At 46.9% G+C, this 11,794-nt stretch overlaps 1 protein-coding gene across 1 annotated transcript; it reads right to left on the bottom strand.

The window, feature by feature from the left end:
• Positions 1–485: 485 nt before the first annotated feature.
• Positions 486–8,346, bottom strand: angptl4 (angiopoietin-like 4). The gene is made up of 7 exons (XM_083659178.1): positions 7,793–8,346; positions 6,623–6,733; positions 6,378–6,471; positions 2,852–2,965; positions 2,535–2,630; positions 2,030–2,314; positions 486–1,880 (listed from the first exon to the last, which is right to left on the bottom strand). Exons 1-7 carry the CDS (start codon positions 8,306–8,308, stop codon positions 1,696–1,698), a joined length of 1,401 nt encoding a protein of 466 aa, XP_083515304.1. The 5' UTR covers positions 8,309–8,346; the 3' UTR covers positions 486–1,695.
• Between the last annotated feature and the right edge of the window lie 3,448 nt (positions 8,347–11,794).

Genomic DNA, 11,794 nt, shown 5'->3' with positions numbered 1-11,794 from the left:
TCCTTCAGAGAGTAGAGAAAATGATTCGTACACGTTTATCACTCAGAAACGAGAACAATTTGTCCTAACAGTTTATATCCATCTAATTCAGATGTTGGTTAATGGGTGCTGTGCGCTCTGGCAAGTTCAAGCATGTTGGGGACATTCCTCTCATCACCTGCCAGCTGAGATGCTGCATGCCTAGATCTGCTTGACCTCCAGCCTACCATGTCTGCAATGTGGCAGGCAGATTTAAACATGGGAGTCCTATTGTCTCTTCAATCTTCCATGCAAGGGGTTGAGTGCCAGGGAGAACATGTTGAATTACTTGTCTATTATACATATTCAGTCTGTCATGACCTACATATCAACATTTTTTCATTTTGGAGTTCTATCTTGAGGTATAGTTATTGCAAACTTTTGGATCCTTTCTCAGAAAAGTGCAAGATAATCCACATACAAGAGGCAGTGTTAGTTTCAATCAATTTTATTGGCCTGTTACGGCCAAAAATCTGTTATTTTCTCATAATAAAAAAACATCTGGAAAACATGAAACAGACAATATAAATTACAAACAGGTAGCACCAGAAATATATATATATATATATTGATTCTTTACAGCATTTAAATAAAGAAAGGGAACAACATCTACAACAACAAACTCTCCAGTCACAAGAACACTGGTGATACAGTATCACGACAAGACAGTTACAGTTCAAAATTCTGAAAAGACATGACATTCCTTCATGCACTATGTACAAAAAGATGTCTCTCGTATCTTAAAGGCAGTCAATATGACTTAAAATTCTCCAAATCTCCACAGGAAGATTAAATTCAGTGACGTATAATACGCTTACTTTGTCTAAAAAAAAAAATGCTGGCAAAAAAAAAATATTGTACAAAGGCTGGAATGGTTCTCAGTGCCCCATGGAGGGAAACCAATTCTGACATCACGGAGTTTCTTAAGAGGCACTGCAATCCTAGTTTACGCTGATTTGAATCTTTACATAATGTTTTGGGATAATGCCATTCTGTTCGTGTGGGAAACGACTCGTCTGTTGGAAGTCGTTTGGTCCGCACCGTCGGGTGTAAGAGGCTTGCTTCATTTGCCTGCCTTTCCACTCCTACTCGCATCCTGTACAAAACGGGCGGTTCAGTTCGTTAGCGGTTTTCGAGCCGACAAGTTGCTGAGGAAAATCACATTCAACCTCAACAACAGCTCACAGTGGGGCGCTCCATGTCTCGGCGATGAGTCTTAACTTGTCCAAAATGCTTTGCGGCTTGCGACACGGCGCGCAGGCCGCGACTCGCTCCGCCACGGAGGCCCCAGCTTTCACGCCGCCAAGAGAGGGGGGATCAACAGCCTGGTCTCATACCATTTACTGCTTATACATACTTGTCCACTGCTATACTTTTAGTATACCATGTCTGTATCGTTACGTTTTGTCTCTTTTTCCCCCTCCATCTCTGGCTACAGCTGTACAGCAACGTCTGCTTGGTGTTCTGGAAGCATCGTGGAAGCCATTGAGTTCTCACAAGTTCTTTTGGCTTCTTTTTCAGAAGGCCTCAGATCTGTTGTGAAGTCTTTCTCACTGGGAGACAACCAGACGCATTTCCTGCTCACCCCAACACCAAGAAAAGAAAAAAGTCCAGGATCTAAATGTCTTTCTCCCTGTCTTTGCTTATTTCTTTCTATCTCTCTCTCTTCTGTATCCTTTATGACTTGTTCTCAATCTCAGCGGGGGAGATCATGATGGCAGTGGTCTTCAAAGGGTAGTAGCGCCCTCTCCAGGTCTTCCAGAAGATGCCCTGCTTCCTCTGGTGCCGCTGCTTGGGAGGGGGGCTCTGGAAGAATCGTCCATTCAGGTTGGAACGGCCACAGTTGCTGAACCACCAGCCACCTGGGAGGAGCGAGATGAGATGAGATGCTGCATTATTACCATGAACGAGTCGCGGCTTGGCGTTTATCTCCAATTAGGAAGTAGCCAAATCTGCGTTTTCACTCGATCGAACGGCAAACGCCCACGACAAAAAAATCATCAGAACTTACCGGAGAGGTGCTTGGCGCAGTTGGTGTCGCCCTTCTGGTCGTTGTCTTGGTCGCGGGTGGAGAAGGGCAGGCCGGAGGTGGCGTCCGTCGCCAGGGAACCCTCCAGGGGACTGAAGGCGCCGGTGTCCTGGATGTGCAGGGAGTACTGGGTCTCCTCTCCGCCCAGACGGAAGGAGAGGCGGACGGAGGCCACGTCGTTGTTCCAGTCGGTGAACTGCATCTTGAGGACGTAGCTGCCGTCTTTAGAGATGGAGTGCATCTTTTCCAGACCCAACCAGAAGTCTCCTGGAGAACAAAGAAAGCGGGCGGGGGGGAGAGGGTGAAAAAGCTGCGGAGAAACGGACTGACTTCTCGTTGCCTCTTAGGACTTATGGGGATCTGAGCTAATCGGTGCTAAGATGCTTTGGGAAGCCAGTTCCTGCTCTTTGATGCCGTGGTTCTGAGTGGCAGTGATGCCGAGGGGACTAATCCTTCTCTAGGGAGTGAGATCCAGAAAGATATTTACCATTCAGGTTGCCAAAGCCCTTCTGGTAGGCCTGCCATAGCTGGTCAAAGTCCACCGAGCCATCCTGGCGCCTTTGGATCACTGTCCAGCCACCGTCTGGAGAGAAAGAGATCAACCACATTAGCCTGTCTCATCACATAAGGGTGTGTATATATATAAGCCCAATGATCTAGGGGAGCTTCTTGTACAGCTTGGAGACTCATTCTTCTGTATGGAATTGGTGACTGTCAGTTAGCAATTGTTGGCCAAACTAGACTGAATAGAACACAAACTGCAGCAGCGTGAAGCTGGCCTGCAGGACGTTCTGCTCCACCTACCAGCTGTCATTTCGCAGAAGACTTCAAAGGGCTGAGCGTTTGACGGCTGGATGGTGTAGACCCCGCTGGTCGTCTCTCCTCTCAGGAACAGCTCATGGCAGTCGGATGCGATCTCTACAAGGAGAAGAAACAAGGAGAGAGAAACACAACAGTGTTAACATGGAAGGTTCCTTCGCACACAGTGTTGTGAATACAACTCAAGGCCTGCAACCCAAACAGTGTTCACCTTTCCCCTACACTGGCTGCCATCCAATTTACTAAACGACACATTTAGCTTTACGGTCGTCTTCGATAACAAGAGATGTTTTGCTTCTCCGTCTTTATTCCCTTGAACTTTGCACTGCCATTGTGAGGGGCGGCCAACGTGTCGCTTGTTTGCGACATTGAGGGTAAAAGTCCACTTCCTCTCTCTGCCAACTGCGCTTGTTTTGAACAGAGGGAAGTCACACTTCAGTGTGATGAAATAGAACTGAACTGGTGGCATTCAGGGGCACCCGTGTCTATTGAAACACCTGCTTAGTTATAAACTATTACTGTTGTGGACGCAATGTTAGGAATTATGGCGAAATGTGTATTGCTTTTCCCCAACTGTCATAAGTAGGTCATTCACGGACACAGTTTTGGGATCCTATCTGCTGTAGCCTTTGGCTTTGTTTTTCTCCGCACTGGTCTGTGTGTGAACGCAGAAGAGTGTTTGCAAATAGAAGACTCGGAACAAAACGTGAGCTTTATCAGTAAGTGTGGAGATAAAAGACGCAGGCTGCTGAGGGTCTCCTCCGACCTAGCCGGAACAAAGACGAGAGACAAAGAGCGAAGGGAGGCGAGCGAGTGAGAAGAACGCCTCTCTGTGTGTAATAAACATGACCTTTCTCCCAGTTCCCAAGCAAGGCTTGCCTCTTTACGGGCCCGCTCGCCTTCCTGGGCTATTGATTACACGCGACTCGCATCGCATTCCTCAACCCCCCCTCCTCCTCCCTCCCTCCCTCCGGCTGGTGATCACACCTCACTCACGTGCGCAGCAGCCAGGCAGTGATGTAGGAATGCATGGCTGCTGCATGCACAGGGAGTGATGGGAGAGTGGAGAGGGGGTGGAGGGGGGGGGGCTGCTGCATGCACAGGGAGTGATGGGAGAGTGGAGAGGGGGTGGGCGGGAGGGGGGGGGGGGTGGGGGGGCTGCTGTAAGGGACACTGGAGAAGGCAGCAAAATAAAGCAGGGCCCTCTGGGGCCAATTGGAGCTGCCATGTGCCTGACAACCAATAGATCGTCTCCTATAATCCTTTTGGTCGTGGAAGACAGCAACACAAAACAGCCCTCATTATGAAATCGCCACGCGATTACTATTTAATTTCTTTACTCGATGACAAAATAAGAAAGAAAGGGAAAAAAACATTGTGATTTGTGACCTTCTTAATTAAAATAGGGTCGAAATCTGTGTTGTTAATAATTAAAATTTGATTGACTGCTGGCGATTGTTTGCCCAGTGGGGAAGCGGCCAGCTGATCGCAGAGGAGCCACAATAGCTCATTGTGATGGCTCGTTGTGGCCGTGGTTTGCCTCGAGGTCAGGGGTTCTCCTGAACTTTGGCACACTTCTTATTCATTACAATGGGGAGAGGGGAGGGAGACGGGGGTGGGGGGTTCTCTGCGTGGAGGAGGGATGAGATGACTGAAGAACGGGGGGGAGGAGGAGGAGGAGGAGGAGGAGGAGGAGGAGGAGGAGGAGGAGGGGGGGATCTTGTCTGACTCCCTGACAGATCTGGGGGAAAGGTTACACATTCTTCAGGGATGTACAAGTGTTTGTTTTACGGGAAAAAGGTGGGAGGAGGCTCGAGCCGTGTCTTCACAAACAGCCAAAAGGAAATCTGTACAAAGTTCACTGGCAAAATTAGGCCGCCTTTTCCTCCTGGCTTTTTGTTTTGTTGGCGCAGGCCCAGCCAGGGCGCCGTCATCTGAGGAACATTGCATGCTAGATTTGTGCAAAGCCAACACCACCACCACACCCCCCCCCCTCTCTCTCTCTCTCTCCTAGTTCTCTGCTCTGTCTCTCCACCACAGAACTGATCAGTGAGTAATCCTTTTGTGCTGGGGCTCCAGTATGACCCCGAGATAACACTATCCAAGACGATGATGAACTTTCCTCCAGTTGGAGCCTGGCCAGGGGGAACTTGTTTCTTTTACGGCATTCCTCCAATCCTGCTGATGTCAGAACGTTGCCTGCCATCAGAGCTCGTATTGTGATGTGTTTTGTCCTGATGACTGAATTCAACTGTTCCCCTCTGCCTTCCGTGTTCACCTCTCACCTACTTGTCCTCTACGGCCATCAAGAAACAGAGGAAAGAGCCAGAATCCATTCCTTCTGCCTACGGGCCCATTTAACAGCGACCGTTTTGAGGTGGTAAAGCAGGAAGTACAGCAGGTGTAACCAATACCATTAATTATGGCTCCATTCCGTTTAGGTGTTCCAGTGCCCCCGGACCCTCGTTAATGTCATCGGTTACACATGCTTTACTTCCTGATTTACCACCTCAAAAGGTTGCTGTTAAAAGAGTCTATAGGCACACCTGCTCTCGTACTAACCAGCCCTTTAAAAGAGACGGTAAATAGAATCGTGCTCTGTTTATTCACTATGTGTAGACCCATTCATTCGCCGGCTTTTAACTCAAGGCACACCCCTCGAATACAGACATCAAGCTCTCTTCCTCTTTTGAAGACTGCAGCAGTCCTGGAGTGAGACTGAGATGTGGTGAGCCACAGCCAGGAACCTCTGCGTCTCAACTCTTCCCTAGTTGGCCTGCCTCCAGTCCAACACATCCGGATGAAAGCAGACATTATGACCACTGGGCCAGTCATGGCTCAGCTCAGATGGGAGCAGCAGCTGCCTGGGCATCATTTAGGCCTCCTGCCTGCCTGTTGCAGTTACTGTTTGTACACCACAGAATGCAGTGGGAGGAGGAGTCAACTGAGCTGTATTTGTGTTTTGCTGACAATGTTGATTCTCCTGTCTCTCAAGTCCTGTGTTTGTTGATCTGGGGCCTTCTCTGTGCCTCTCAAGCTCCTCTTTGCTGATCATAAGGCAAACCACCAAAATCTAACTAAATCTATAGAAAAGCAGTGATTTGTGTTTTTTAAGTCCCTATATATATTCCTATAGCCCTATTATATTTCACCTAATAATTACTATCACGCAATTACATGGGCTACTATGAATTGATGTCATTGAGATTGATGTCGGCCTAAAAAAGGTGGGTAAACCATGCATTCTGCAGATAAAGCTGTGGGTGTAATCCTGTTAATAACCGCTAAATAACCAGTTGTTATTTCAGGCGCCAGACGGAGCTGATCAACGTGTTTCCACACTGATCACGTTGCTTGATTGTAATTGCTATTGATTTAAGCTTCTTCGTGGCCTTGCTAACCAGATGGTATGCCACATTTGGCGTCAGATTTATCTATGTGACTTAAGTCAATGCAAATGTGTAGTGCAAGGGAGGATTTAATTAGCACGCATCGGCTTTTAGCTACTTACCGATGGGGGAGTCGCGTTGCTCTGCGCTGCCAGTTTGCACTGAACCGTCGGCCTTGCTGCTCTTCAGGGTTGGCCTCTGTTTTGTTTGTTGGACCTGAAAAAGGTTTGTAAATCATTAATTAGATTGCTCAAAACTAAACTAAAGAAAGTCCTGCAGAACACCATGCAGAAAGCTCGCAAAGAGCACGTTTGCTAATTGTAGCCTAGCTAGCCAATGCATGACATGACATGGCATCCATCCTCACCTGGCTCTGCAGGGTTCTGATGCGCACGTTCTGCTTGTCCAGTTTGTCCTGCTGCAGACGGATCCGCTCCACCAGGTCATCGATGCGTCTGTTCTGAGCCTCCAGCATCAGCTGCAACACAACACAGGTACGCCCTGCAGCTTTAGCATGTTTCATCACATAGGCCTAACTTTATTTCATGCTGAGCCTGTGCGCGTAACACATGCCCATGGCGCATTACGCATCATTACGCATAACCAAAAATGCACAAAGAAGCCAAATAGTGTTTGATTTCTAGTGTGTTTCTAGTGTCTATGTTCGTTGAACATAGGACATGACGCGGCCCAGGGCCCAATACGTCTGACTCTGAATAGGCCTACATTTCCACCCCACTTAATCATTGTGTCCTTCAGGCTGTGCTCTTTGGTTACATAACTCACTCTCTAGCGCGGGATTTTCCATCCCGCTACAAAAGCTTACAAAGTCACATAAACACTACTGGCTTACAGATGCAGAGAGCAGCAAAGCTAAGAAAATCTCTTAACCCCAATGAACTGTGTCACATCGGCCCATGTACACCCATGTGCTCTCCGGGTTGTGAAATAGCACTGATGTAAAACATTGACATCCCCTTTGTGCACCGGCACCCTTTAGTCAGTAGTGTTTCCCAATTCCCTGCACGTAGTGCACGCTCTTCCTCAGTGCAGTGCAGTTAACCAGCAACCCCCCCACACCCCCACGACCCACCCTCTGCGCCTCACTCAGTCTCTTTGAGCCCATAGAAAAAACCCACCATGCAAGCCAACTGTCCTTGTCTATCAAAAGGAACTTCTTGCTTTGCCTCCAAGTTGTTCTGTTGCTCCTCACTTCCAGATGGCTTAAGCATCTACTGCAATGTACAACTAACTACATGTTGTACTTGCAGAACATCACTTTCGATCAAGACATTGTTATGTGGTGTTACAGTCTGCTTCCACTGTAGCCTCTAATATCTTTATCTAATGAGTGCAGGAATAGCTAATGTGTTGCACACAGTGGAAACCTTCTATGGACAAAGACAAGATATAATCCTCTAAGATCTCCCCTATAACCAACTCATTAGTTTCACTCTCCTTAACTTAACATGCTGCCTTCTCTTAACATATCAACATCACTATATCACACACAGAGAGAGAGACTCTCTATTCTCACCTGGATGATGCGGGCATCACTGGAGTTCTTGGCGGCGGCGTTGGTGTCAGGCACCAGCACACCATCCACCCTCTCCTCCAGCCGGCTCAGCCTCTCGCTCGCCGCCTTCCTCTCCTGCTGCATCTCCTCGGTCCTCTCCCTCAGCTCGGCCGTGACGTTCAGCAGACGCCCCTCTCTGTCCTCCAGCCCCAGGGCGCGCGCCCTCAGGGCCTCCCCCTCCGCCCGCAGCTTCTGGCTCTCCTTGCCCAGCTCCGTCACCGTGCCGTTGAAGACCTTGAGCTTGGTGGAGATGTCCCTCATCTGGACTTTGGTCTTGTCCACATGCTCCTTCAGCCCCTGGCCCAGCTGCAGCAGCCCATGGGCGAGCACGTTCACGTCGTCCCACGCCGCGTACTGCACACGCTTCTCCTGCTTGCTGGTGCCGCCGGGCGACGAGCCTCCTTTCCTCTCAAAGGGGAAGCCTGTGGCCACGAGCGCCACCAGGCAGAGCGTCAGCGTTGCCAGGGTCGTCTTCATCGCTGCTGTCTCGCTGGCTAGTTGAAGGCTTGCTTGAAATCCTGTGGTTTATCTCTTGCCTGAGGGTGCCAGCAACCTGTCCTGTCTCTTGGAGTTGTTTTTGAGATCTCAAGCTCCTGGTTGAATGGGCACAGCTCTCACTGTTATATAGTTTCACAGCCCTCAACCCTAACCGGCAAGCTGCTCGCTATTGGCTGGCTGAGGAGAGGGAGGAGTGGAGTTCCACTCAGGTTTCTCTCCCTCCTCCACCTCTCTGAACATGCTAGAGGCGTAGGAGGAGGGACATGATGTAACTGAAAGGTTGTCTTCCATCACTGGCTGCACAGTTGAAGACAAGAGAGAGACTGAAAATGATCTCCAGCAAGTGGCTCTGCTTTTACTGCCGATGTGCCCAGATGTGAGATAAATGTAACGCCTTTATTATTTATTACACACGATTGTAGAAAAGGTTGTGAAGTAATTGTTGAATGAACAATCGTCACTGACTGTAATCACTCTGAATAAGCTAGTGAATTCATTCATCAGGGCAGGGACATCTGTTGTTGATCATGTTATCATAAGCCTGATTCATTGATACTGATACAAGACAGCTCAGATCATTATAGAATTTATAGACTATAGCATTTGAACGTCTTCCTTCAGGTCAGCCGTACACCAGAGAGATTGAAGTTCTCTTCTTATTCCACGTGCTGAAAATTGCTTCAATGTAACCGAAAGATAACCTCCCCTCTCATTCAATCTGTTGGTCTGGCTGTTGGATGTCATGTATGTATCTCTGCATTTTATGGTTTTGATTTTGATTATGTATTGTTATGAATGCTTTGCCACAAGATGATTTGCCTTTGGGCCAATAAAGTCTTGAATGTGAGACAGTTTCATACATGAATAGTTTGATATAGAGAGGCAGCTATGATAAAGACAGCGAAAGATTTGAAAATACTTTATTGTGATTGATATGAGCTTTATCGAGGAAGCAGTCCATTCAAATTCTCTTACAAAATAACAAATGTATGGGCCTGCACAACCAAAGGAAACTCAATCAACTTCTGCTCAGCACAAAAACAGATAGTTCGGGCAGGTATTGATGATGATTGAATGATGATGTGAATTTTAACTATCGAGCTACTGAGCAAACTCACCCATAAACAATAAAATGGCACAATCCGACCCGACCTCATAGATGCACCAATCTTTCATATCATATCCTGTGACCCCATGTCTTTCCCTGTAATGAGACTGCTACTCCTTAGAACACAGCGTCCTAATAAGTGCATTTCTTTATCTGTCTTGGCAAGTTGACCAAACACTGTACTCCTCTGCTTGAAAGCTATAATATATTAATCTGAGACCAACCTCTGACTACCAGAATCTTTATTCAAGTATTTCACATCAAATGATCAAAACAATTGCTCTGACTTCCTCATGAGAAGTTAATTATTGTAATCACGCATGTCTCTTACTCTTAATGAGTAACCTTAATGTAGAATAGTTACATTGTTCTCCACTTAACACAGCAGATGGATATCATGCGACTTGGCTGATCTACTCAATTAACATAATTAATTAGAGAAGGTTGAGCGAAAGCTGTGGAGGAATTCTTTAAGTTAAGTTATCCTTTATTTATCCCCATGATGAGGAAATCCATCGTTCTACATTTGTCCCATCTTCTACTAGGAACCTTCCTAGAACCAGAAGCAGTGGTTTCCCAATCATCCTGCTGGGATAAAGGGAGGAATGCTGTGCTTGGATGAAGTCACTTGGCACCGCGGAGCACGTCGGCCACGTCACATGCGTATGACTACTTGGCCTGAGTTGCTCCTCAGCCAAGACCTGCTCGCTGGCAGGCTGGAGGACTGTGAGAATTGGGGGAAAGTTCACAGCGCAGAGAATGCCCATGTTCTAGGCCCATGGCAACTCCCAAGGGCCAGATTCATAACAACACCCTCTGCTGGGGAGCTCAAAGGAGGCAAGACGTGAGCCAGGGCCCAGTCAGACCTCACCAGGCGATACGTGATCCAGGGCCACACCACAAAGGCAGGAGAAGCAGCTGGTTAACCCTCTCCTGTCTGCGGCGCAGGCTAAGTAGGTGAAAGGTAACTGGGAGAAGGAGCGGGGGAAGCTCAGTGCTAGCTGCGTTACAGAGCCCTCGCTTATGTGTCTGGAATGTAACAAACACGCATTATTTCAGGCCGAGCCTTGGCTAGAGAGGGTTTTCCACAAAGACGGCCTGTACTCCGACTAAAAATAGGCTTTTCTCATTCAGGCCAAGCTGGTCTTTTCCTCTAAATAAGGGCATTGAGGTCAAATGTATTATTAGGATTTATTATCAAGTGTGTTGATGATTCACATGGTTTCGATTGATTGATTGATTGATTTCAATCAATCATGTGATTTCAATTGCTTATTAACTGCAGGAGGATCACTGAATGTTTATTTGTTTATTAGAAAGGATCCCCAGAAACGGATGAAAAGTAAAGACACACTTTCCCATATTGACATATTGACGAGACATTATGGGTTTGTATTGAGGTTAGAAGTCATCGTAAGACATTTTCGAGAACATCGTTTATGTTTTTCTACATAATGCCTGCTGAGTTTTTCAGGGCAACACATTTTTTCCTAAATGGATATACCTATGGGCCATGGCGTTTTGGAATGAAAGCCCTTCAGATGTTTTTATTGCTGAATACTTTCCATGAATGAACAAAACCCTGAAGGGTAGAGACGTTTGTAGCAGGTACAAGCAGGAATGTGATTCCCAAACCACACAAGTGCTGGAACTCCTTCTCCCCATTAATGCTGAATATACTACAGATGTGAACTCAAACAGACATTTCACCAGAACACCCTGTGGTCCATGACTTTACATGGAAACAGCATTATGTGGGCTTTGTTGCGTTCTTCTGGGACATGACACAGCTTGATAATTAGCCATATGAGAGGTACAGCCAGCTTAACACCTAAAGAGACTAAACTTTGGAAATAGTAAAAGTAAACATTTATTGTTTCCTCTGACATTTATGTTGTAAGTGAAATCCAAGCCGTTTCAGTTAAATAACAGACATGTCAGTCAGGAGGAGTTGGATGTAGGCTATAGCAATGGAAACTTACACACACACACACACACACACACACACACACACACACACACACACACATAATATATATATATCTTTTATATATATATATATTCCCTGTAGATGATTTATATTTACATGGCTTTGGTTGATGCTTGTTTTGACGTGATGATTATGTGACAGAGGAGGTAGTAGTCGTCGTCGTCATGAGGAGTATAGTCATAATTACCGAGAAGAGGCACCTCCATGTGACACGCTTACGGTATATGCTCATACTATAGGCTATAGGAAACAGCCAGCTTTTACTTTAAGGCTGTAATTATTGTGCCCGGAGGTGAATTAAAGGGATGAGTCATGTTGGCTTGAAAAACGAGTTACACAATGCTTCAAGGATTCAACAAGATGTCAT

This window comes from Poromitra crassiceps (genome assembly GCF_964638095.1).
Source record: "Poromitra crassiceps genome assembly, chromosome: 23".
NCBI lineage: Eukaryota > Metazoa > Chordata > Actinopteri > Beryciformes > Melamphaidae > Poromitra > Poromitra crassiceps.
The sequence above is the reverse complement of the archived record's forward strand: the minus strand, read 5'-3'. Positions and strand labels throughout refer to the sequence as shown.

Excerpts from the sequence above, each read along its gene's own strand:
- angptl4 (XM_083659178.1), bottom strand. The coding sequence starts at position 8,308 with ATGAAGACGACCCTGGCAACGCTGACGCTCTGCCTGGTGGCGCTCGTG. Across the intron at positions 6,734-7,792 it reads GTGATGCCCGCATCATCCAG|CTGATGCTGGAGGCTCAGAA; the intron begins GTGAGAATAGAG and ends GTTGTGTTGCAG. Across the intron at positions 2,315-2,534 it reads GGGCTTTGGCAACCTGAATG|GAGACTTCTGGTTGGGTCTG; the intron begins GTAAATATCTTT and ends TTTGTTCTCCAG.